The sequence below is a fragment of the Marmota monax genome, unplaced genomic scaffold (assembly GCF_021218885.2).
Source record: "Marmota monax isolate L192 unplaced genomic scaffold, Marmota_monax_Labrador192_F-V1.1 WCK01_AAM20220418_F8-fsc00210, whole genome shotgun sequence".
In the NCBI taxonomy this organism is placed as follows: Eukaryota; Metazoa; Chordata; class Mammalia; order Rodentia; family Sciuridae; genus Marmota; species Marmota monax.
The window spans coordinates 1,844,244-1,871,269 of record NW_026695248.1 but is presented as its reverse complement, the minus strand read 5'-3'; the positions used below and the strand labels follow the sequence as shown (position 1 = coordinate 1,871,269).

Here is a 27,026-nt window from a genome sequence, read left to right as displayed (position 1 = left end):
GATGTAAATTGCGTGCGTGTCTTAATCTTGTTCCTAAGCATGCAAAGTTTTCAGAATGTAAATATAATCAGAGCCCGCGACTGTAGCTGAAACTGGGTCTGAGAAGGACCTCAAGAGAGCAGGGGGCCCTTCGGTCCCCTTCCCCAGCCTTAACCTACTACCCACCCCTCTGAGCACTCGGAAATGCTGAGGTGGGATTTCATTCTTCTCCAGTTTCTGAGGAAACAAACTCTGGCCTCTTATTTTTGAGTGCCTCAGAAGGGACAGCAGTTAGGACCCTTTCCTTCCCGTCTCCTCTCCCTTAGATCTACCATGCCATATTGGAGGTTGATGGTTGAGAGACAGTGGTTAAGAACTGGACAGTTGGCAGCATGGGACAGAGAAGGAAATTTACCCAAATGCTATGTGAATTTTTTTCATTTCCCCACTTGAAGCCTAAAAATGGCCTCAGCTTGAATCAATCCTCAGAACTGAGCTTTAGGAGACAGCATGACACAGGAGAAAATTCATCAAACCAGTGCTGAAAAAAATGTGCGTGGATTCTGTCCTGACTGTCCCTTGTTGCCAGAATGACTTTGGACAAAGCCCTGGGCTAATCTGAGCCAGCTTCTCCCTCTGCCAAAGTCATTGAGTCAGCCTGAGATTAGCTCCAAGGGGCCTTTCAGTTCAGGCTTTCTGCAGTACGGTGTCTCCTGGATCCACTCCAGTACAAATGGAGCCCTGGAAATCCAAAGCAATGAGTCTTCTTGAGTCCTCAGTGCAATGTTCCAGAGAAGACCCAAGGTGCCCGTTGCCAAAGACTCTCCAGGCTGTGGTTTAAGGCCAGGACTTTCTGGAAGCAGCAAGAGGCCTTCCTAGCAGGGAATACCCAGGCCATCGAGGCTCATGACTGGAGCTGCCATCCAGATGACCCAATGTCACACCTACAGACACGGTCACCTGTGACAACAGAAGGATCTAACAGTGCATCATCTGCCCCATATTCCTTTCTCTGTGCATTCCTTTATCAGAGCAGGGGGTGGAACTTCATAGGTTATAGGGAGAGAGGGTCCCTAAAACAACCTGTCATCTAATATAAACCACATAGAATAAAATGAAAGGGTCCCCTTCAGGGGGAAGCTTAGCTTTAAGGAACCAAAGCCCAAGTTTAATAGGAAGAGTCTTTTTAGCATGCTATTTTTTCTGGGTAATTCTACCAGGAGAATGTGAGATCAGAGTTTTCCATAATTGTTCTAAGGTAGAAAATAAAAAGTACGTTGAGAGTTTAGCATTTGCCCCATCAGCATGTCGCACAGCAAGAACGACTGGGGACGTGGAGGGGGAGTAAGAGAAGTGGGGGTGGGTTCAATGGTAGGTTGGGACCACTTTTTCTCAACACCAAATATCCAGAGAGGTCATTCCAAAAGGCACAACCTTTGTGGTGGTTGCTGCAGCTTCCTTCTGATAGATAAGCTCAGACATACTAAGGGAGAGGATGTGTTTGAAGCCCAGTCTTTGGGATTGGGAAACCCTTCTGGAGGACCATCCCATGGTCAATCCAAGCTGTGGCCTCAGCCAAGTCTTGTAGATTTTCTGGACCTCAGTTGGGAGACTTGGACAAAGTGCTGATTCTTGATAGAAGGAGGTTTCCGTGATGTGTGGGACCTTCCCACATGCTGGCCCCTTCGTGGGGTGAAGGGTAGACTATTCCAAAGGGAATGATCTTCCCCTAGGAAAAAGCATGGAGTGGCATACACAGGGGCAGGAGGAGCATGAAGGTGTGGTCCGCCATCTTTGAAACGCCTAGAGCTGATCCTGATAGGCCTCACTTTCCTCCGAGCTGCAGAAAATAAATTAATTTGTTTTTTCGTCAGTCATCTGATAACTCTCACTTCCTCCTCCATGCTGTGTGAAGCTCGGGTGCAGGGCCAGGTGGAGGCCCTGAATCTGTGAAGGGTACATTCCCGAGGGTGGGGACGGTGTTGGAGAATCAGTAACTGGATTGGGGTTGTGGGAAGACCATCATGAGGAAGTGAGTGCCGCTGAGAGAGGACCCCAGGGTCAGGGCCAGCTGCTCTGAGGAAACCACCGCAGAGCTGGAATTATCTAGAAAACCAGGGGAGGTGCCAGTGACATTCCTGGTAGAGAGAGAACTGTGAGGAGGAAGGGACAGTGGACTTGGAGAAGAGATCACTGAATGGTCCGTTCTAGGAGGTCACACTTACTGACGTCAACAGCTTTAATTACAAGATGAGAGAATGACCTCTCCAAGGCCACAGATGGGCACAGACGCTCCCCAACTTCATATCCCCACAAAATCTCGTCCTGCCCTCTGAGATATGGAACCATAAATGGCCAAACAGTGTCTCTGCCAGTTAAAGTACTCTCCAGGGTCAACTGTGACCTGAAGCCACCACAACTCAGAGTCCCTTGGCATCACCAGGGCCCGAGCAGTGTGGTGACAGGAGAACAGGTGGCTCCAGGGTATGACACCAGCAGGCTGTGCTGAGGTTCAGAGGGGGTGTCTTTTTGGGGTCTTTTGGTTTGGAGCCAAATCTAGGATTTGAGGTCTATGGAACTTGTAGATTTCTACTTAATCTGTCACAGCCACTGTCCCCCCTCTGGCTCTTTTGGTAGGTAAACTGGATCCACTTACACAGCAATGGCTAGGGATTCCATATTTTGGTGGAACCCAAGGTGGACAGGGCTGAGACCTGTGGGTCATGCTGTGTACTCCCAGGAGCCCACCTCACTTCAAGTCAGTGTGGCTGGAAGGCCCAGGGCTGAGCCTCTGCAAGGCATGTCCAGGCTGGGGAGGGGGCACGGCATAGCCAAAATGGAAGCCAGCCCTGGAGGAAAGACGCCTGTCAGCAAGGCCCAGCTCCGCGTCCCTTGGTCCACAGATCTGTTTTTCCTCACTGATGTGGAAGCTTGCAAGCTCTCTGCTCTTGGTGGCCATAACTATTCTATCAGGCTTAATTTTTTTTTTTCCCTTAACTTTCAGGAGAGTCGATCTGGAGAAAGCAACAGCTGTGTCGAAGAAATAATCCGGGTAAGAGACTTTTAAAAATCTTCTCAATGTGTTGGGCCTGGACGTCAGGCAGAAAGGAGGCGTGTGGCCCCAGCGTCAGGGAGCGCAGGGTTTATATGTTGCTTGATGTTTGCATTTTCTGGAGGTGATTATGTAAGTTGCCTAAGACATTGAACAAGCACACCTCTTTTAGAAACCTAGGAGCTCACCTAGGAGCCGTGGCACCGGCTGAGATGACACTGTTGTAAAGCCATCGGCCCAAAGACAAAAGAACAGTCTGTAGATGAAAACTACGGCGATACCCACATTTGGATGCACCCATTTAAACCCGACTCTTTGAGAGCATCTTTTAATAATCTGTACTTTTCGGTCAGGCAGGAGTTGCCTTGTTATTTTTCTTCTAAACTTAATTAGAATCAGAAGCACCTGACAACGAGGTAATGCTGAGCCTGAAAATGTATTTCTGTGTTGTTCTGCATGTTATTAGCTTCCCTGTCACTCCAAGCCTTTCCTTTTCACCACCGCGGTCCCCAAGTTTCCTGCATGAGTCTGTCTCGCAGGCAGATTGGCAGGTGGGGTGTGGGCCCTTGTGCCGTGTTCGTGTTTTCCTGAGTACCCCAGCCCACAATCAGGAAGTGACTGTCCTCTTTACTCGTATTTTTTCAAGGGAGTCACCTAATAATTTACAGTTCTCAGAAAACTGATATTATACTGGGCAAAGCACCAAGACAAATTAGACCAGATGGAGTAGCCATTCCCTGTAAAGGGGTGGGGGGACCAACTTTATTTTATTATATTCCTAACTTTTCAACATCCCACACACTCTTCCTTGAATTGCCAGTGCATTACAGTAATACCGTGTAATGGTTTGACTTAAGCTTCTACATTAACAAACAGAAAAATAAAAAAGAAGGATTTTTCCCCTTTAATAAATCAATTTAATTTGCAAGTTGACCAAGAGACTTAATTGAAAATTTGATTTGTTTAATTCATAATCATTTCTATTATTTTTTGTAAATAATGTGGAAAACGATTGTCAAAGCAGGCAGCTTCCCTTGGGGCCTTGAAGTAGATGTTATCTCTCTTCTGTTCTGTTTTAGGTTAAGTGTTAGTGTACAGCCCTGCTTCCTTGCTCAGAGTCTAAATCTCCCTTTTGAAGCCATAATCCTTCGAGGGGCCTTGGTGTCTAAATCTGCAAGATGATAATACCAGCACACACGGGTCCCCTCTTCCGTTCTCTAGACCTTGTGTCACCTCTGGGCCTTTCGGAGGATATGGAAGAAACTTGTCCTTTGGCCCTTCTCTTCTCTTCTCTAAGCAGGGCCTCCGGTTTGCATAGAGATGTGAGTGATATGCACACTGAAGAGAGAGAGTCTAGGTAAAGTAAAATTCAATTAAAATAAAGCAGACTGCCACAGTCAGGACCGCGAAGCTTTCTTGTTTTTTCCTGAAGAGGGCTGATGAGAGCCTCCTTCCTCCCCAAGCTCCTGCCATCCCATGACACTGACTCCTCCCACACTGGTGGCACCCCCGCCTCAGCCGTCCCCCAGTTGGGCGTGAGACAGAGAATTTGGGCTCGCAGGCAGTGGATTTGTGTCCATGGGGGAGATGGAGGAGTCTGTGGAGGGGGGCATGGGAGAGGGAATGTGCTAGAAGACAGCAGGTTGTCTGAGCTCTGCTCTTCCCAGAACCTGCAAGGGTCGCTCCAGCACAGGAGGGAGCAGAGACTTGAAGGAACAGGTGCCCTGGCCCGAGCAGCAGTAAAGAGAGAGCCCTTACTCTCTCCCTCTGACAGCAGGGGTCTTTAGCACTGGGAGCTCCTCAGGGAGCCAGCCAGGGTTCCTGGTGGCCCCTGGAATGTCTTTCTGCCTCTTGTCTGCCTCCCCCCACATCAGTCATCCTCCAAGGTCATCTTCCCCTCTCCCCCTAAGGACTCCATTGCACAGGGCTCCTCAGTGAGGACCTGTCACATTTATTGTGAGTCTCTCCCATGCCAGCCTTCCTCCCAGACGGTGACCTTAAAGTCTGGAATTTAGAATTCCCAATTTTGCTGAATGAACGAATAAATCAATAAGAGGGTGAGTGGCATGATTCTCTAACGGAAAATGATAAACGTCATCGAGGTGGCTTGCCGGTTTCGTGTGCTGCCAATCATAGATGTGATCTTTTCAGAGCCAAGTTTGCATGGATGGTCTTTGTAGAGGCCAAGTGTCCTTATCACTTCTTCTGCCCTTGTGACCAGCCAGGCAAACCTATCATGGTCAAGGTCACCTGGAGGACTTGCTATTTGTAGCCACCATGTTGGAGCGATGGTGCTGTCTTATTGTGGAAGAAGAGGCGGGTCATGAAAAATGCCTTGAGATGATGACAGTCAGGGAGCTCCTGCCTCTTCACATGGGGGCGTAGACGGGACAGCCACGGTGGGCCAAATGGGCATGTACCCTCGCCCTCCTGGACAGTCTTCTGAGAGAGGTCAGCGCTTGCTTTTTAAAGATTCCTCTTTAAATGAACCTGTAACTTTAACTGTGACCTTCTTTGAGGGGACAGAGGACTTCCCTGAGGAGGTGGCATTTGAATTGGTGCTTGAGGGTAAATAGGAAGTCGGTGAGGACTCCAGGTGGGGAAATGGAAGGACTCGTCAGGGCCCTGACAGGACAGGGAGGGCCAGAGTGGCTGCTCAGAAGGAGGGTGAAGTCCAGCGAGAGTGGTGGAAGCCTGAGGGCACTGGCCTCCTGGGTCAGGTCATGTTCAAGATCCTGTAAGAAAGGGAGCGGTGGAGCATTCATGCAGAGTGACGTGGTGACGTTGGAATTTAAGTGCCATGGAGAATGGAGGGAGGGGTTAGGAGAAGAAGCAAGGCTCTTCAGGACTCCAGGGGAGGTGCGCCTGCAGACAGGGGGAGCGTTTTGGGGGAAACAAGAGGAAACCATGAGTTCATTTTTGGACATGCTGATTGGAGGTGCCTTGGAGAACCCAAGTAAGCTTGGAGAGCAGAGGTGCATGTGCAGGAATGCAGCAGAATTCTGAGATGCAGGCCAACGTTTTGCATATTAATTAGCAGCTCATTAAGTTGATTAGCATATCATTGGCAATTAACCCATAGAAATGGCAACATTTTCCTGGAGAGAGACTAGAGACCAAGAAATCGTGAGAGCTTAAATTCTCACGTTTAAAGGCCAAGCACAGGAGGATCCCCCGGGGTCAACAGAAGGGGGAGGCAGTGATCCGAGGTGCTTCATGAATATTGCCATGGTGAAATCATGGGACCCCAGGGCAGAGAGTTGCAAGCTCCACAGCGTTAGGACACTGTGGACAGGAAAGATGAGGACCTGAAACCACCTAGCGGGTAGAACATGCTTGGTGGCCCCTTTGAGTGCTGTCTCTGCAGAGTGGAGGAGACAGAATCCACTAGAGACAACAGCTCCCCAGAGAAAAGGCCAGTAGCTTCCATTCAGCCCCCTTGTCAACAGCAATGTGTCCCCAGGTGTTGGAAGAGCATTCACCGAGCGCTCATTAAGTAGGCAGCCCAAGGTCCTCTCTTGACCATCACAGCTGCTCCACCAGGTAGGCACCTTTGACATCCCCATTTTACAGGTGAAGAAACTGAGGTGAGATGTTCAAGTCAGGTCACCCAAAGTCACAGGGCTTGTCAGTGGTAGAGCTGAGACCTTAACGATGTCTGGCACCAGTTCTCTCTCCCCCTCACTCTCGTTCTCTCTCTCCTCTCTCTGGGTGGTCTCACTAAATGCAGAAGTCTCCCTGGCTCATTAATGAAACCACCCAGGCATTTTGCCCTGAAAGGGAGGTTTTCCGTTTCCAAATGTTCAGGATGCAGAAGTGCTACGTCATGTCTTGGTGCACTTAATCTCGCACGGGTTTTACAGCCTCATCTTTACTTCTTCCTCTCCCCTCTATTTGTGCTGAGGTGACTGTTTTCAAGTCATTTTAATAATACATTGTGTGTAAAGTATAATTATACTTACCCAGAAAATTCGGATCCAGGGACCTAATAAATCTGTGTGCAAGGGCAAGATTCTCTTAACGGAATGAACCGAGTTCTGTGCAGATGAGCAACAAGGGCTGGCGGGCCTCGTGGACGGCGTATGTTTGTAACAGACAGATTTCCAAGTTATGCCATATTTCATCCTCAAAGGCTCCAGTGCTGTAATACTTCGGTGCTTTTCAGAGCTTTACCCATTAACATATAAAGGCATTAACATTTATTCAGCCAATAAAATAAGTTTACAACTTAATGGGAGGAGTGCGAGGCTGGAATCTAGGATGTGCCTGGTGCGCCTTTGTTCCAAGAGGCCAGCATTGGAGACTCTGGGGTGAGCTTAAGGAATGAATTTGGAGACATGTTCACTGCGGCATGGGAGCAGATGACCTTCTGGGCTTTCATCTTTGGTCACTAATTTAATTCTACCGCACTGTGAAATTTTCATAGAGAATATTTCCACAGAGTTCCTTCTCTGTTTCTAAGAAGGCAGTGAGGAGTTCTGGAGATTCATAGCAGTTTCCAGATATTACCTTGAACAGACTTCAGGCGAATAAAGGGAACTCATTTTTTCCTTGGTTTTCCAAAAACTAAGGAGCCTCCCGAATATGATTTCCAGCTGTGGTCTGGAGCTCTGTGGGTTGGGAGCACTGTCTTGTGTAACTCCCATCATTACGGCCCATCCCGTGTCCTGACTCCGGATGGTGGGACAAGTGAAGCCTTGTGCTCCAGTGTCTACATGCTCCTTAACTCAGATGAAAACATATTAGCCCCTCTCTGCCTGCTGGAGAAGAGGGAACAAAGAGATGACTTGTTTTCAGTGACCTACTTGGGTCATTTGCAGAGTTGGCTGGGGTCAAATCTCCCCTGCTGCAGACCAGACAGCCTCTTCCCCAGCTCCTACTGTTTCCTCTAGAAATAATTGCATTTGTTGTTTCCAACAGTAAAGATTTCATTAGTGACCAAATGAAGCCCACCAATGGCAAAATCAATCCAGGTATACCTGTGGAGGGGCCCCATTCCTATATCCCATTACTTGTTGTTGTATAATAAAATCAAAACCAAAGAAACCTGAGGCTAGAGAAGTACCACCAAGCAAAACCTGCAGTAAGCCTTTTCCAAGATAAAGGAGTGCACTTGGTAATGTTTCTTTTGTTTCCTTTTTGCACGTGGCTATCTGAATGGTTAGGAACACAAGTGACACACTTTTATACTTTTTTTATCTTTTTACATCTGTAGATGAGTTCTTAATAGGTGCCATTGTATTGGACTTTTCCACTGAAACCCAGAACCCTGACTGAATGGCTACACTCATCTCCAGGGGTGTCCCGGTGCCTAGCAGGCGTATCCAGCAGTGTGCTCCTGTTAGCAGAGCCATTTGGCTGCACGTCTACAGGCTTTGCAGTGACTCTGGAGGAGTTCTGTTTCTAACAAAGGTAGAGCAAGAAACCTCTCCAGTTTAGAATCTATTTTGAGCCCGGAAGTTTGGGGGTGATGTCCATGGGAACCCCAGAGGTCTGGAAGCTCCTGTTGGGAAAGAATAGCTTTGCTTTTTTGTATTTTCCTGCCTCGTCCTGATACACACTGTTGGAAATCACACAGCCATATTCAGAACCATATGTGTAGAAGACCCAGGGAATGTCAGCAGTGTGGGTGTGTAAAAGGCTGTGAGGTTATTGTTTCTGCCCTAACAGTTCAGGGTAGATTCTGCACCTCGTGGGTGTTCATCTACATTTTACTGTGAGGTTTTCACAGCTTCTCGTGAGATCCTTAAAGACCCCTTAGCACCATACCAGAGGATCAAGGCATTAGAAAAACTCAATTTTTGTAGGTTTTCTGTAGTTCTGATCTTACCAGGTATACCAACAGAACTAAAGAAGGAAGGGCAGGAAGTATCTCAAAAAGAAGTGGAAGAGTTCAGGGCTCGGGAGACCCGCGGCACACAGGAGAGCTCAGCAGGTAGGGTGAGGGGGCACGGGGAGGATGGAGGCAGGTAGAGATGGGCTCCTTTTGGTGGCAGCACTCACCTGACAGGTGGTTTGTAGAGTTCACTGCCAGCAATCCAAACCAAGAGGGTAGAAGGCAGGGTTAGAGCTGAGAGTTTTGCCTCTCTGGCCCCCTCTGTGTGTGGTCCTAGAACCAAACGTCCCCATCTATAAGTTCCATTCAAGTTCTCCTAGTGGCCTCCTTGTTTTGGCTCCTCTATGTTTGGGTGAGAATTTTCAGAAAAGTAAGAGCTTAAATGTGAATCATGTAGGAAAAAAAGTGTGCCCATGTACCCGGTGCAGTGGCACACGCCTGTAATCCCAGCAACTCAGGAGGCTGAGGCAGGAGGATCACAAGTTCAAGGCCAGCCTCAGCAACACAGCAAGACCCTGTCTCAAAATTAAAAAAAAAAAAAAGGCTGAAGATATAGCTCATTACCACCAAAAATGTGCGAATTCCTATCTTTGCCATCACAGTGTTGCTGTTTTTAATCTACAGAGTTACAGACATCAGTACATATGAAATCACAGTAATGCATTCCCCAAATGCATTACTCATTTTATTTTATTAACACATAAAAATTATACTTGTTTCTGGGGAACTGAGTTCTGGTGTTCTATTGTACAGTCGGGTAACTACAGATAATGAGAACATATTTTTACAAAGTCAGAAAAAAATAATTTTTAATGTTTTTATTGCAAAGAAATGATAGATATTTGAGGAGATAGGCATGCTTACTCTGATGCTCTGATTTGAATATCACACAATACATACATGTAACTTCTTTTTTATCTACAGATTGCATGCAGGGCCTAGTGTATGCTAACACATGCTCTACCACTGTGCTGCACCCCCAGCCCTCCGTAACTTATTTTTAATCTGGTTTCACTTGAGTGTCCTTCTCCAACAGTCCAACTGTGCATTGCTGATACACAATACTGGCCAAGCAACTTGCTTTATGACTTCATTTAAGAGAACCAATGCAATTGATTTTTCCTTTCCTATTTCTGTATTTAATATAACCTTATATATGCATCAGACTTTGAAAACCTTACTAGAGGTCAGAACTGAAAATTATTTACAGAATTTTTACATTTTAAGACATTTCAAAGAATGTTTAGAGTTCTAATTAAGAAGTATCTAGACATTAAAATAAATTAAAATCTACTAAGGCAATATTAGCCCTTAAAATATGAGGACAGGTTAGGACTCTACTTCTTTGCAAAATTCTGGGGAGTAGGCACGTTCGTGTGTAAACCCAGGCAGGAAATTCCCAGCCCGAAGGTCCCTGTCACCTACTTCACCTCTCCCCGACAGAAATTGTTCGGTTTTCACTCTGACCTGAAAGTTCCATCAGGTCTTTGCAGATAACTCCTCAAGTACAAGTCACTGAAGACCTCTTGCCACCATCACTGCCCCTGAATTCTCTGCAGACTCCCCTCCAGGGTCAACCTGTGCCTGGCACAGCCACACCAGGTGAGCCCCTGCTCTGAGGCAGGGTTGTCTCTGCAGGCTGGACACGCCTCAGTTCTCCGTCCCTCGTGCACCCCTGGGTCTCTCTGGGACCACTGGATGGAGCAGCAGGAGCTGCCCTCCAGCAGCTGGCACTAGGACCTCTGGTTTATTCTGGATCCCACTTCCAGATCAGGACTGGAGCATCCAGACTGTGTGGTCACCCCTCAGGACTGTCTCACCCTCCACCCGAGGTCACCCTGGAGGGGGTAGGGTTGCTGGCTGGTCTCTGTCTTCTTGCTCTTGCCTCCTCATCAATCCCCTGAGGAATTCCTCCTCCCAGTACTGGGGATGGAACCCAGGGCCCTGCGCATGCCCGGCAAGCTGTCCACCGCCAAATTACACCCCCAGCCCCAAAGACTTTTAGTGGCCTTTTCCTAATCACCCCCAGTGAAATCCTAACACCACAGAAGATGCTGTGTGTGTGTGTGTGTGTGTAGCACATTTCTGTGCCTTATAGAGTAAGACCCTGTGATTCCAAAGAACCCACTTTATACGGCCGGGCTGGGTAAGAGCGCCCTCCCTTCAGCACACCTGGGATGCCAGGTCTTCTCACCTGCAGGTGCTTCACCTTGCCTGTCCCTGGTAGGCAGATGGTCCCCAGTGGGCGTCCCACATCTGACTGGCTGCAACCAGCCAGGGTGCCAGGCACTGTTCTGGGAATCGGGGGCATGGCTCTGGGGCAGACAGGCACAGACCCACCTTTCTGGAGCTCCTGCCACCTGGTCTGCCCCCACCCAGACACTTCCCTGCATCCCACAGTTCCCTCCTTCCTTGTCTGCCCTCCTGCTCCTTGAGGCTGACCCCTCTGTCCATGCTGCAGCCCACTCAGGAGCTCAGAGGCTGCGCCCCTCTCTCTCCATTCTCTTCCAACTGCCATCTTTCTGTGGGCTTCTTGTTCTTGGGGTGCACAAGGACAGATGATTCCCAAAAAGAGGGAAAGAAGGAATGTAAGGTTTCTTGAGTGAGACAATCTGTGCGGCTCTTTTCTCCTCCTTGGTCGATGTTCTTGGCTCATCTCTGTGTCTCCTCTTCATTTTCCCCTCAGCCCCTGCTGCCTGGTGTCTCCCCAGCCTGAAGCACTCCCCAGCTGGTCTCTTGCTGGGCCTTGGAGGCTGCTGACCACAGGATTCGAGTTACAATGCTCATGCCCTTGACATCTCCCCAGCCCTGCACCCCCAGGGGCCACTCCACTTTGTGGAGATTTCTGCTTGGGGTCCTCTGTGGGTCTCTCCTCCTGCATCTAACCTCGGTGCCGGTGTTCCTAGGTTCTCCCCTGGCTCTAGTGTGCCACTGTCCCTCTAGCTTCTGTTAACGACACCCTCCATCAGTTGGCCTCAACCCCAGCTTTGTGTCATGCTCACCTCTCCTGCTGCCTCCCGGGTGCTTGCCTTTAACCGTGGCCGACCCCCCACCTTATCGCCACGTCCACCAGCCTTTCCTCCATCATGAATTATCAACCCTCTTGTCTACCCAAGCCCCTCTGCTCTTCTTCTGCCTCACACCCAGCACAAGCTGCTCCTCTCCGAGCTCATCAGCTCTGGATCCCTCAAATGGGTCCATTCTCTCCACCTTCAGGTCCCCACCTGGTTCAGCCACCATCTTTTCCTGCCTCTGTTCCTCTAAGAGCTGCCCTCTAGCCTCCTGCCTCCTGCCTGCCTCCAGCCAGTCTCCACCATACAAGTGGAACCAGTTTTCCAAAGCACCTGTTGGCTTCACATATTTTAGTTGCCCCCACCCATCAGCCCCCTGCCCCGGCCACCCAGGGCTCAAGCGTATTCTAGTATCCCTCCTCACCCGGCCCTAATTCATGCTCTGCCTACCCCTGACCACAGATTCAGCTGAGTGACTCCTGCTTATCTACCAAGCTTCACTTGAGATGTCCTCCCCCCCAAGAAGCCTCCCTGATACCCCAGATCTGAGTTAGATACTCCTAGTCTGTGTTCCCAGGTACCCTTTATTCTTATTACAACCCTTACTACACAATGGCCTTTCTTATTTCCCAGGGATCCATCAAATACCAGGGGCTGGCACCATGACCAGCATGTAATGGGTACTTAAAAAACATAGAATAAGACAGGCATGGTAGCACACACTTATAATCCCAGCAGCTCAGGAGGCTGAGACAGGAGGATCTCGAGTTCAAAGCCAGCCTCAGCAAAAGCAAGGCACTAAGCCACTCAGTGAGACCCTGTCTCTAAATAAAATACAAAATAGGGCTGGGGATGTGGCTCAGTGGTCGAGTGCCCCTGAGTTCAGATCTCTATACTGCCCCTGCCCCACCCCACCCCCCGCCAAAAAATACTGAACAAGTGCATGAAGAATGAGCCAACTTGGGCCTTTTGCTCAAAGTCTCTCCCTGCTCTCTCACTCTGTTATCCTCCAACAGGAGGATAACAACAAACATGTTGGAGGTCTATTCCTCTAAAACCTTTGATCTCCAAGGACATTCAAGACTGTGGAGTTTTCTGGAAACACTGGAACATCCCGTACAATGAGTGCAAATGCAAACAGGTGAAAATTCACTTGCTGACTCCCAATGGTCAGACAGGAAGGGAACCCAGCAGATCCTACAGCGGACCCCTCAGGAGAACTCGGACTCTTTGTATCGGCCCCTCGGATTTTGATTATCTTTCTTGAGGCTTGAGTTTCACATTTTGATAGGTAATGAATTTGACGAGTCAAAGATATCAAGATAATAAGTTTGCAGGCCTAATTTGGTTAATTGCCACGTTGCTGCTGATAGAGGCCAGGCCTAGAAGTCAAAGCTATTTCCTCTGCTAATCTGCTCTGGGTAAAACAGTTTGGGATCAATTAAAACACATCTATCCAAAGTGATCAACCCAAGACACACATTTTTAAATTGTATTTATTATGAAAACCCCACACAGTGTTCTCTGTTATTTTTCAAATTAAGGGTTGTGAAATTACACTGATGTGCTGCAAATTACTATTGTATACACACAGATCTTAGAAAAATAATCTCTAAGATAGAAAATGATAGTTTGAGGATGGAAGAGATGGAGGCCTTGAAAATGAGAACATTTATCTGGATAATAATCACATATTTTAAATAAGACATAATTGCCTTGTTCTAGTTCTTAGAATCTTATAATTACGAATCTCATTTTAACCTAAAAAAAACCTTAGAAACCAAAGTTTTTTCTCTTACCATCGTATTTATGTGTTGTTTTATAAGTTCTGATAAATTTGATTTACAGGCGTGTAATTTCTTTGTTTTTAATGCTCATTAGATTCAATGAAATGTGAGTATTGAGGAAATGCAGAGGTTGGAACTCAGGAGTTTTCTAAAACTTTTAGAACACACTCCCCTATTTATTCAAGTGTTGTTTTGTTCTAATTTGCAGAGTTGTGCACACAGCCCATAGTTTCTGAATAGGTCACCCAGTGTCAGGGTTCTTTTCCTCCCAAATGAATTGTGTTTTTAACAGGAAGCATTTTTCCATTTGCACAAAGCTCCATTCCTGGGGCCATTTGTGCCTGAGAGGTTCTAGAAAGAAATTCTGCTCAGCGCCTCCACTTCTGGTGAACAATCCTAAGCAAGACTACTTCCCTAGGCACCTTCAGTTTCTGATGATACATCAGGACAGCTGGACCTCTTCCCATGTGCAGTCTTAGGTTTGAAAGGCGTTTCATATGATCACATCAGCTGATTTCCCCCCTGTATCCTGACTTCCCCACACACACTGAAAGGTACCCCTATTCATGTATATAGGCATCTTGTTTTCCCCACTGGATATCCTAGAAGCTTATAAAACTTGTATCCTGTGGGAAGCTCATTGCTTATTATTACAGATTTTTCATTACAAGATTTTCTTTTTAGTGCAGTATTTTTTTTATTATAACACTGAACAATTGAATTAAAATATTATGGAATTAAAATATTAAGAATTTGGGGCTGGGGTTGTGGCTCAGCGGTAGAGTGCTCGCCTAGCACATGCGAGGCCCTGGGTTCGATCCTCAGCACCACATAAAAATAAATATTGTGTCCAACTAAAAAATAAATAGGTTTAAAAATATATTAAGGATTTCTAAATTATTTGTTCTTTTTAGGTATACACGGCAGTAGAGTGTAGTCGGCATATTATACACACACGGAGTCTAACATCCCATTCTTGTGGTTGAATGTGATGTGGAGTTTTACTGGTCGTGTATTCACATAGGATCATAGGAAAGTGATGTCCGATTCATTCTGCAGTCCTTCCTGTTCCAGTCTCCTCTCCCTTCCTTTCCTTCTCCTTTGTCTAATCCAAAGGACTTTATTCTTCTCCTCCCCACCCCCCCTTGTTGTGGGTTAGCATCCTCATATCAGAATATTAAGGATTTTATATTCTACTCCTTTCTGTGAATATTGATTAGGTTTCTGAGATCTGATTAAAAAATCTTAAGATTAGCAGTTGGGGAGGTGGCTCAGTGGGTAGAGTGCTTGTCTAATCGGCACGAGGCTCCAGGTTCCATCCTCAATACTAAAAAAAAAAAAAAAAAAGGTACTTAAGATCAACATCATGCTTCTTATCAAGCTATTATGCATTGATTTAAAACTCAAGTCCTCAGCTACTGTAAATATCTTTTTAATACTGTCAAATACAAATATATTTATGTATATAAAGTACTTTTTTAAAAAAAATCACCTTGGTATTCCATATTAATTAAAATTATCAGGATACTTGTGCCTGCACATCTATTCTATGAATCATTTCTTCTTTCCCTTCTCTAACAATAACTTGTATTTTGGGGTCTGTTCTTGAAACATGTTTTTGAATTCAGTTTAACAGTATATTACTGGGAAGGGGGGGGAAATGAGAGATTTTTAAAACTGGAACTTTCATGTTAGCTAAAACTGTTAGTAATAGCTTATTTTTTAAAAAAACCACAACCCCCACCACCCCGTGCCCCCAGTCTGCATTCATGGAAACCAAATCACAGATGAAGATCCTGGTGAGTCTGAGATTGGGCATCAGCCCCAGGGTGCTTGGAAACTGTCGCGGATATAACCAGAGGCAGAGAGGACAAGGGAGCAGGAAACCTCAGCCTCCAGCCATGGAGGTGTCCCTACTGCACAGGAAAACGGGGCTCCACAGGTTCTCCTCAGACACCAAGAGAAAAACCTTCCATCTAGTCTGCAAAACAAGCGCTCCTCGTTCTGACTTTTTAACTTTCTGTTTTCTTGTTTGCACTTTGAAGCCCTCACTACCCGCTCCACACACACACCCCAACCCTGAACTCTGGGGGGCTGGGGAAGGCAAGAAATACAAACGGAGCTCTTTTGGAGGTTCACTAGTCATTGTCCTATGAAAGGAGGAGCCCGCAGAGACAGGAATAAAGACCCCAGAGCAGGTTCCTAACGTGTGGCTGCCTGGGGGGAGGGGGTCATGGTAGCTGGAGTCATCTGGAAAGATTGTCAGCAGCCCCTGGATAGTGAAATGATTAATCACTTCAGCACAAAGGAACACAAAGGGAGATTTGTTAAGAATAAGCAGGGGACAGAGTGTCAGCTCCAGGGGTGACAGGCTCGTCTGATTAATAATGTATTTTTAAAGTGTGTGCCACATCAAAAGCAAAGCCCATGTGACTGGGGGAAAGTGGAATGAAAAGGCAGGGGGGCAAAATATTTGGTGAATTAGAAGAAATGTTTAGGGAGTGAGATCAGCAATAGCTTGGGTTGGAGCACGTTTTCAAGGCGGGCCTCTGCCCCAGCCTACCCCGTCTCCCCAGGGTCTTAGCAGCACTGGGAAAACTCACCATCCCTCAAAAGATGTAGACTGGACCTCTGGTCACTAAAAAATGAAAAAGAGCCCATCAAACCAATATTTGCAATAACTTCCCTTTCTTTGAGGTGCAGGGCTTTGGACTAGAGCAGACTTTGTCAACGAAAGCAGACATCACACAGGAAGGCCAACGTGGCTTAATGTCTCAATGGCTCTCTGTGCCTTCACATCCAGGGTCCCCTTCACTCTCCATGGTAACCCTGCATGATGCTGTCCCTGTCTTCCAGGGGTGGGAATGGAGGTGCAGAGAGGCTGAGGCACAGCCTTAAGACCCAGGGCTCACCTCCAGGCTCCCAGGCCCCAGCCCATGTCCTTCAACACCCTGTGGGGCACACTCAGCCCTGTGTCTGCAGGTCCACACCTACACACTCAACCACCTCAGATAGAAAATGCTCTGGGGGAAAAACAATTCCAGGAGGTTCCAAAAGCAGAACTTGAATTTTCTGTGCCCTGAGCACTTCTCTGGATCTATGTAGATGGAGTCACGAGTGGGCATGTCCTTCTGTGGCCTCCAGTATTTTAGAGGTGTCCAGTCTGTCCCTAGCACTCGGTGTTGGAGCCTTGTTCATCTCGTGTGTCCTTCCTGTATTATGTAGTTACGTCTAGAATTACTGCGTCTGTACTGAACAGTTGCCGTCTTATTTTTTTTTTCTTGTCATGATTCTCTAAACAATACAGGATAAGTTATTTACATAGCATGTACCTTGTATTAGGTATTACACGTAATCCTAGATGATTTAAGCCATTAGGAGGGAGGATGTAGGTTCTTTGCAAACATGATACCCTTCTATAAAAGGCACTTGAGCATCTGTGGATTTGGGAGTCTGCAGGGGGTCCTGAGACTGATTCCCAGTTCATACCGAGGAAGCACAATGTTTTTAAAATCTGGTACTTTCAAAATGTAAGGCTGAGTAAATTCTTCCTGCGGAGATGCAGCAAGACTCTTACTAACCTGGATGGCGTCTTCCACGCAGCCCTAAGGAAAGGAAGGGCTGCACTGTAGCTACATTTGTTGCTTTGATGGCAAGAAGCTGCAAAATGTTGAGCAGGTATTTAGACCTAGGCTCTCAGTGCATGCCACATGTGACATGCCATCACCCCAGAGCACCTGGTCATGCGTGACCCAGCTGCTGAGTAACACATCTTGAAGTGCTGGTTTCTTATTGCCTGCTAAGCTGCTGTCTGTTGAGGTCCAGGGTGGCTGGCACCTCCTGTGGAGACATTCTGGACACGCCCAGCGAGGGCAACCATGTCAGTACTGTCTGTCTCCGAGGAGAGAGGCCGCTAAAGATGGAGACGCCATAGTTCCAGGTAGGGAAGCTCAGGCTCCTGACTATCTGGGTGGGAGTATTCTCTTGGGTCTCAGCATCAGACTCTTCCACATCAACCACAATTCTGCCGCTGATGGCTTCTTGAGTTTGAACCAATATAGGTTTCAATGAAGTACACATTTTTGCAAGGGGAAAAAAAGGCCATTGTTCTCATTCACGATTTCACATGGCTGAGACATTGACTGCTGGATGAATTTGTGAATACACACATCATCCTGAATCAACATGTCTAGTGAAATGTTTTCATTCAACCAGTGTGGTCCTGGAGGTGAACCACTTTTATAAATCTGCAATTGAAATAAAAATTTTATTTTGGAACTAATGACTGGTAGCTGATATCTTTCTTGTTGTTAGACTAATCAATGCTTTTCAAATACATTAAAGATGAGGTTCACTTAAATCTTAATCTATTAAATCCAGTTATAGAATATAACCAGATTGTTCTTATGGCTAGGAAATAATTGCTTTGATAAAGGATTCCTGGCTATAGGAAAGGATTAACGGAGCATTCATAGCAAAGTTTCCTAAAGAATTCAAATATTTGCTTACAGTTTCTTTACACCTTGACATTAATTTGAAAAACAAAAGCTTCGGAAATCACTTTGAAATTAATCAACAATAAAGCATAAAGACAAACCTTCCTTGGGATAAAAAAAGAAAGTCATCAGGACATTATAAGTCACTCTACAGAAATATAGGGGATTTTTTTTTTTATCCCCCAACAATTTACGTGCATGTACTAAGTGCCTGCAAAAGGACTAAATGCAGACGACACCCCCTGGTGGAACATTTGTTTCTAGGTGGTTGGTAGCTTTTTAGCTCTGTAAGTATGGTTAAAGTGCTTGCTTAAATTTCTTTGCCTGCTTAGTTGATCATCAAACTATTTTCACATCAGCTTATGCTTGGAAGTTGCTTTTTTTTTTAAAGAAACAAATACATAATTATACTAAATATGCTTAATTATGCATCAGATTACTCAGGCAAAGTAAGTTTTATGATATGTGTTCTACTTTCTCACAATTCCTTTTGAGAGTTCTCAAAGGATTACAAATTGTGCAAAACTTTTGATAGCAATATTTTCACATGAAAATAAAACTGGTAGTTGTTGGGGTCGGCTGTCTCACTTCCTGGCAAATGATATAGATCGTCCTGCTTCAACATCCATCCTTTCTACATAAAGATTTATCCAACCAAGGAATGCAACATTACACTCAGGAATCAACTTGGAGTTGAATGGACAATGAATTACAATATGGGAAGTCTTCCAAGAGGCAGGTTCAGAAAAGCCATCAGGAGTGATGGCTCAGGAAGCTGAGGCAGGAGCATTGCAAGTTCAAAGCCAGCCTCAGAAATTTAGCAAGGCCCTAAACAGCTTAGCAGGATCCTGTCTCTGAATAAAAAAAAAAAAAAAAAAAAAAAAAGGTTGGAGATATGCCTCAGTGTTTAAGCACCCTTGGGTTCAGTCTCTAGTACCGCCCCCCCCAAAAAAAAAAGATTCAGAGAGAAACTAGTTGATGTTGCTGTACCATACATGAAGGATCATCTGTCTCTTTTCATAAATTTGTACATATTGTACGTTTCATTGAGGTACAGATTTAATTTCAATTAGAGTGAGATTGTTTACATTTTTGTGGGTGATGTTATAGCACCTAGCTAATATAATAAGTACTTGGATGATTTACTGGAAATCTAACTTCAAAAATTGGGTCATTTAATACTTAAAGGCATCTTATATACTTGTGAATTTTAGATATTATTTGTTACATTGCATTCAGTGCCTTAAGTTATTAGTCTAAAAAAAAGCCAGTAATTTCTTGGGTCCAGAAATTTTACGTACAGAAAATTTGTGTCTTTATAGGAACTCAAGGACATCTAAAATTACAAACTTTGTGCACTTTTACTTTTGAGTGTATTAAGTTGTGGCGGACGTATTAGTCATCTATAATGGTGCCTGTGATTACTCGACCATGAAGAACTGGGCATACACACTCAGCATGGTAAACAGCAAGTTCCCAACTGATTTTCTTCTCTGATCGTCACAGCAGTTAATATGTGCTTGACCCAGGCTCCTTGTGTAACTCAAAGAAAGTGAAGGATTTCATAAAACTTGGTAAAGTGCTATTTAAAACAGTTACAATTAACCTCAGAGCTAAAAAAAATAAAAATAAAAAATAAAAAAAATATAAAAAACCAACGAAGCTCTGATCTCACTCATATAACTGGAAAAAGTCAGAGAAACAAAATGTTAACTACTCTTTTGAAACCCAAAAAAAGAACTAAATTTGCAGGGCAAACAGCTGACCTAAAACACAGAGAGTCCCCTCCAGGAAGGAGGCTGACCCTGGGCATTGCTTATGTGGGATCGTTCCCAAGGTCATAAAGCCAATTAGAAGATTCAGCTGGAAACATTTAGCAAATTGCTAAAGGTCAGATGTGGGGGTCACAAGGGCAGGCCACAAACCCAGGAAGGGTAGTTTTCTCTAGCGGGTTGTGGCCCCACCAGGCACCCACGGGGAACACCTGGGAGAATCCTGAGAGCCTGCCCTATGGCCTCATTCGGGGGAGGGGAAGGCAGCCTCTGTGAGCCTGCATCCCAACCCTTCTCCTCTCTCCCTTGGGTCAGAGCCTTCATCTACAGAGACACAGAACTACAGCCTGAGGGCACGGAGGACCCCACACCCCAAAACTCAACTCTAACTCATCTCTCCTGTCCTTCCTAAGCACAAAGCAAGGTGGACACCCACTGTACTTCGGGAGGGGAATAGGAGAAAACTAACCCTGCCCTGGGGGAAGAGGCTGGCGTGTGTGTGCCAATGCTGTCGTATCTGGAGGAAAGGCAGGGACGCTGGTGAACAGCCCATCAAGACCACGTTCACAGTGCCTGTCAAGGGTGGAGGGGTCATCAGACATCAGACACCAGCTTCCCTCCCCAGCTCTCCAACCACCACACTAAGGAGCCCTGAGTCCTAGTAACATGGGGTACAACCGGGAGAGCCATGCAGAGGAAGGTCCCCAAGCCAAGGGCAAGACTCAACAGCCACACAGAGAGCAGACTTCACACCCTGCCCAGCAAACCATCCTCCACCCCAAAGGTCCAGCTGGACAAAGGTGTTCTTATGGCCAAGCATGTATTTTTTTTCTCAGAATATATATGTGCTTTTTTTCTCAGAATCTACTGTTGTAGACAACATATTTGGCTTTCAACAAAAAAACAAAATATGTGACAACCAAAAAAGCAAGAAGCAGCAGTCTGAAGGGGCAAAGCCATCATCAAGGTCAGCATTACATAGGACGCAGGGAAGGTGCTGGGGCTGGGGCTGAGTGGTAGCGCACTTGCCTGGTGTGTGTAAGGAACTGGGTTCAATTCTCAGCACCGCATGTAAATAAATAAAATATAGGTCCGTCAACAACTAAATAAATATTTTTTAAAAAAATTATGAGAATTTAAATGGCTACTTCTAATATGATAATGGCCCTTAAAGAAAATGGAGACAGTGGGCTGGGGATGTGGCTCAAGTGGTAGAGCGCTTACCTAGCATGTGTGAGGCACTGGGTTCGATTCTCAGCACCACATAAAAATGAAATAAAGATATTGTGTCCACCTAAAACAAAAAAAATAAATATTAAAAAAAAGAAAATGGACACAGCATGCAAAATAATATATTAGTAATTTTGCCAGAGAGATGGAAACTACTAGGAGGGAGCCCAATGAAACAATTAGAAATGGAAAACACAGAAAGATGAAAAATGAATTTATCAATAGACAAATAGAATCATTGAACACAAAGATAAGTGAGTAGAAGTCATGCACACTGAAATGCAAAGAGATTGAAAGAAAACAAATAGAAATGAGCATTGAAGACCTGAAGTGTTTAAATGATTTAATACTCGTGTGATTAGAATCCCAGAAGGAGGAAAAAAGAGAACAAGGCAGAAGAAATCATGGGGAAAATGTCCAAAATTAATGGCAGACACCAAAGCATATATCCCAGAAACTCAAGCTTCAAGAGTACCTGGCAAGATAAATACCAGCACACACACACACACACACACACACACACTAAGGGGTATCTAGCCCCTGAAAACCAAAGAGAGAAAAATCTTGAAGTTAGTGGGAGGTAAAGCTGTGTTGCCTAGAGAGGACCCAGTGTAGGAAGTACATCAGACCACTCTCCAAAACCAGGCAAGCAAGAAGACGGTGGAACAGCATCCTCTCCTTAACAAAAACATTCTTCAAAAGGGAAGGACAAATAGCCAGGGGCAATGGCGCACTCCGGGGACTGAGGCAGGAGGATGGTGAGTTCAAAGCCAGCCTCAGCAAAAATGAGGCGCTAAGCAACTCAGAGAGATCCTGTCTCTAAATAAAATACAAAATAGGACTGGGGACATGGCTCAGTGGTGGAGTGTCCCTGAGTTCAGTCCCCAGGACCCTACCTAACCCCACCCCAAAAAAATGTTAAGGAGAAGTAAAGGTGTTCTCAGATGGACAGAAACAGGAGGAGTTAACTGCCAATAGGCCTACTCTGCAAGAAATGCTGCATGTGGTTCTTGAAGGCAGAAGGAATATGATATAAACAGAAACCCAGATCGTCACAAAGCAAGGAAGAGCCTCAGACGTGGGACACAGGTGTGAGGGGCAAAGGCAGAGCCAGGCCTTTGGCTGAGTTCTCTAACACGTCACCATTGTGGATTGTTCAATGTGTGGCGTTTCAGTTTGGGAAGATGAAAAAAGTTCAGTGGATGGATGGTGGTGATGGTGGCACCACAGTGTGTGTGTGCTTAATGTCACCATGGTTGAAAGGGTCAAGTTGATGTTATATATTTAGCACAAGGTTGGGTTTCAGAAAGATTTTCACCCACTGTGAACATCTCATATTAGCTCCTTGGAAGAGGGTTACTCACTCCTTCCTTCCTTCCTTCCTTCCTTCCTTCCTTCCTTCCTCCCTCCCTCCCTCCCTCCCTCCCTCCCTTGCTCTCTCTTTCCCTCCCTCTGTCCCTCCCTCCCTGTCTCTGCCCACCCCATCTTCTGTACCTGGTGGTGTACTCTCTGCAGCTACGAGTGCAGGTCACACAGAGCAGCCTGTATGCTGCTGTCTCAGGACAGTCAGTGGCCTCTCCTCTGCAGACACTTTCAGGCTAAAGTCCCATTTCAGAGAAAATATAAAATCTTCTGAGGGTAGTATCAGCTCCAGGGGACAAAGAAATATGTCCCTTCTCTCTCCCACTTCAGATGGGGGAGAAAAAAATGTCACAGTACTAGAGCAACTTTCTCCAAAGAAATCCTCTCTCTCTATCTGGGCCTCCACCTGCTACCCTTGTAGACCTCCAGGTGGGCATTGGGAGGAAGGTCCTGACACTGTTTGGGGACCCCTTATTGCCAGCTTTGCCAGGCCTGGCACACAGCTTCCCCTCCCCTGCCCAGTTATTAGATATCTGTTATGTTCATGATCAAAAGCCCAAGTGTTCCGTTATAACATCCTGCTGTGGTCACTAGAGTCATGTTCAGCTAGAAGGTATCCTTCATGAAAAGTTCACTAGTTTTGCCACACATCACTGTCATCTGACAGTGTCACTTCTATCGTTTAGATTACAAATAAAAGAGAGAGACTGAGGTAAGATGTCTTCCCCAGATGTCTTCTATTTGAAACTGGCGTCTTGGATTGAGGCCAGGCTCCAGGACTGGGTGTTCTTCCCTCCTTGAGTTCCTCATTTTCTCAGCCTCCTCCATCTTTTCATTATTTCCCTTTGCCTTTTTTAATTTTTGCCGTGAATTTGGTCTCAGACAAGCTACACAGACCTCGCGGAGATAATGAACCCACATCTGCATGAGCATCTCAGTACCAGGCCTTATTAGATAGTCCAGGTCAGAATCTGGTTTTATAACATCAATGGGATCAGCCTGCGGACACAATGAATCCTCATTAAGAGCGAGTTCTCTTTTAATTTAGCAAATGTTTCTTCTCCTGGGCTTCCCAGTACTACCTAGCTTTTTTTTTTCTTGAAACATCTTGTTAGCTTTTGAATAAAACTGGAAGGACAATCTACTACGCACATGGTATTTTTCTTTAAGGTGAGAACATGGAAGTGTCAGGAGCTGAGGTTGCAGCCTAGGTTTTCGAGTCGTCTCATGGACGCACCCCCGTAGCTGCTCCTTCTTGACACCCTGCCAGCCTCTTCCTACCCCACTGTCATTGGTACCTGATGATGTCCTTGAAAAACGTGCTGTTTAGAATGTATTTTGCATAGCATGGAAATGATCAAGAAAGGAAGCGCAGACTTTTAAAAAAAATATGTCACCCGTCCTTTATTATCTTTTTTTTTTCCCCCTGGAGGTCAAGCTCTTCATTTTGATACTTAATGAATAAAATGCCTGCGTTGCAAGAAATGGGATAATGAATTGTAAAAAGACATAATCAGCAATGACTAAATAATTAAGGGAATTGAAATGCAGAGTCATCTGGGAATGCATTCATAATAACACGATTTGTTCCATATGCTAAAAAATTCTGTTTTTAGAAAAATCAGTCATCACACATGCCCCGTGACAAAAAGGGAAAAAAAATTAATGTTGACTAATAGGAACTGTAATTAGATGTTCTGCTTTTAAACAGCTGAATAAAAGATGAAATCTTATAGAAAGTATATTTAGATCCAAGTCAAAAAGTAAACTGATTATTATTCATAGGGCTGTTAATAGGAACCGCAGTTTATGCACCTCGTGGGAACTGGTTTTGGCAATTAAGGAAAGGAGTCACGCTCAGCTTCCCATTATCATTTACTTCTGCGTGTTTTCCTCTGTGGTATCAGGGACTGGCGTTTTCCTTACGTTTCACCAACTTAGCCATCACATGCGCGTGCAGCAAGCATCTGGGGACTCTGGGGCTGGGATGTTCTTACCTTGACAGGATACAACATGGGCTGCTCAGCAGCTGGGTCCCGCGTGCCTCTGTGGAGTGTGGCCAGCAGGTGCTCCTGACCTCGGCCTCTGTGAGTTTCTGCCTTCACAGGTGGTTGGGAGGAAAACAGCAATGTCTCACTTCAAAAGGAAGGATTTCCCTGTTGAGGTCACCACCAGCAGCTTCTCAGGTGCCTGTTTTTAGGACGGAAAGGAAAACATGGAGGGAAGAGAAGGGGAGATTGACGGCCCCCAACTAAAGTGCTGACCACTCCGATGTCCAACCCTCATCAGGATTGGCCACAGCCAGCTCATAGTCATCAGGGTATCTCTTTGGGTTGGGGATAAGAATCCTCCTTCCTTCCCTCCGTCCTCCCTTCCTCTCTTCTCTCTCTCTCTCTCTCTCTCTCTCTCCCCCCCTCCCTCCCTCTCCCACACACACACACATACCCCCAGAAAATCCGTGAGATTGTGGATAGAATGACCGAATTTCTTATCTTGGTTTTTCCACTTAAATAATGCAGCTTTTTGGAGAATAGAATAACCCTCTCTTGCAAACACAAGTGAAATATTTCAACAAAACTCAGCTTTTCTGGTTGTCTGTGTTTGCACAGAGTTACTGACATGCACGCCAGGCCACAGCCGCCCCACAACTCCGTGCTCTTATGAATGCAAAGGCACTGGAAATGCAGTGCGAGTCCTTTGGACCTGGTGTGTGCATTTCTTGCTCCTCAGACATACGATGAATGGCTCTGCCTGGAGACGCCATCCTTCCTACCCTGTCCGTGTTGTCTCTGTCCATACATGGATCAGGGACAAGCCCTGAATTAATAGAGAATGCATTGTGCGTGTGTGTGTGTGTGTATCTTTTGTTTTTTTGTACTAGGGTTTGAACCAGGGGCGCTTAACTACCAAGCCATATCCCCAGCCCCTTTTTATATGTAGAGACAGGCTCTTGAAGAGTTGCTTAGGGCCTCACTGTTGAGGCTGGCTTTGAACTTGCCATCCTCCTGCCTCAGCCTCCCAAGCTGCTAGGATTATAGTCATGCATCACGGCGCCCTGCTGCATTGCATACCTTTAAGTTTCTGAGTAACCTCACATCTGTTTTTTTCTTTCATCAAATAGAAGCAAGATCTCTCGCCTTTTCTTTTGGCAGTACTCATTGAGATGATGCCTAGTGTCGATTTTTTTTTTTCCAATGTGGGGACTCAAGAGAGCAGTGGATCAAAAGTCTACACACCTGGGTTGTAATCTGCCATTTTTGTGGCCTCAAGAAAAAAAAAAAAATCTCTGCATTTCAGGATCCTTCTCTGTAAATCAGAGCTGATACTACTTTCCTGGCCTGTCTTGCAAAGTACAGCTGAGGTTTCAGCAAGGAAGGTGGATGTAAATCACGTTATAGATGTCAAGGTTGGTTTTGGTGGCAGACAATACATTACACATTTATCACCTTCCTTAGGATAGAAAGTTCTCAGGGTAATCGTCTGGCCTGGGTCCCTGGGTTGTACCCGCAGAATGCATGACCCATCGTTCCTCTCATCGGATAAAGTTATAGACAGACACAGGCTATTGTAGGAGGAATGACGTCCTCCCACGTCCTAAGCTCCAGACCCCGTGAACATGTTAGGCTGCATGGAAAGGGCACATCAGGGTTGCTGATGGGATTACAGTTGCTGATCAGTTCACCTTGAGACGGGGAGATTTTCTGTATTATCTGGGTGGCGCAATGTCCTTGCAAAGATCCTTACAGGTGCAAGGGGGAGGTAGAAAAGAGGAGAGCCGAGAGGTGGGAGTGTGAGGAAGACTTGCTGGCTTTGCAGATGGAGAAGGGGCCACGAGCCTAAGGATGCAGGGTCCTCTGAAATCTGAAAGGGACCAGGCATGGATTCTCTCTAGAGCTTCCAGAACAGGCTGTGGCCCTGTGCATACCTCGCTGTTCATCCATGTTCAAGTTCTAAGCTACGGAACTGGCAGTCATTTGAGTGGCTTTAAGCCACCACGTCGGAGGTGGTTTATCACAGCAGAGACACAAAACCAACATACACACAGTATGAAAGAGGGTAGATAAGACTTTTCAGGACTGCTTTGAAAATCCCCCAAAGCGGTGACTGGCTGACCACAATCACCCCGAGGATTTAGAACCTAATGCTTCTCCTTGAGCCTGGTTTGCCCAGGTATTCCGACTAATCTTCTGCTTCACTGTCACCTTTATTCTTGGCTTGAGTAAGCAGTAAGTTTATTGCCGTACGCCCTGTGGGTATTCCATAAATACTTGTTGACTGCCTGGCAATAGAAGTGTTGAAATTATTTCCTGAATGAGGGAACAGGTGTGGCGAGGTTAGAGAAGGTAGGTAAGACCCAAGACTGTCCCACATAGAGAAGCTAGGTAAGACCCAAGACTGTCCCACAGTTGCCTAGCAACCAGGAGGGTGCTCAGCTGCCATACAGTTGCCTCTGCCTCTAATAACTCACCCTTTCCAATGAACTAGAACAGTCCACCTCAGA

At 45.9% G+C, this 27,026-nt stretch overlaps 1 protein-coding gene across 3 annotated transcripts in view; it reads left to right on the top strand.

Annotated features, from left to right (window-relative positions):
- Aff3 (ALF transcription elongation factor 3) overlaps positions 1 to 27,026 on the top strand; it is a 534,054-nt gene that overhangs the window by 280,097 nt on the left and 226,931 nt on the right. For all 3 annotated transcript variants that reach the window (XM_046440319.2, XM_058578305.1, XM_058578304.1), the window contains one exon: positions 2,984 to 3,031. In XM_046440319.2, coding sequence (XP_046296275.1) covers positions 2,984 to 3,031 — 48 coding nt within the window. The remainder of the gene's footprint in view (positions 1 to 2,983; positions 3,032 to 27,026) is intronic.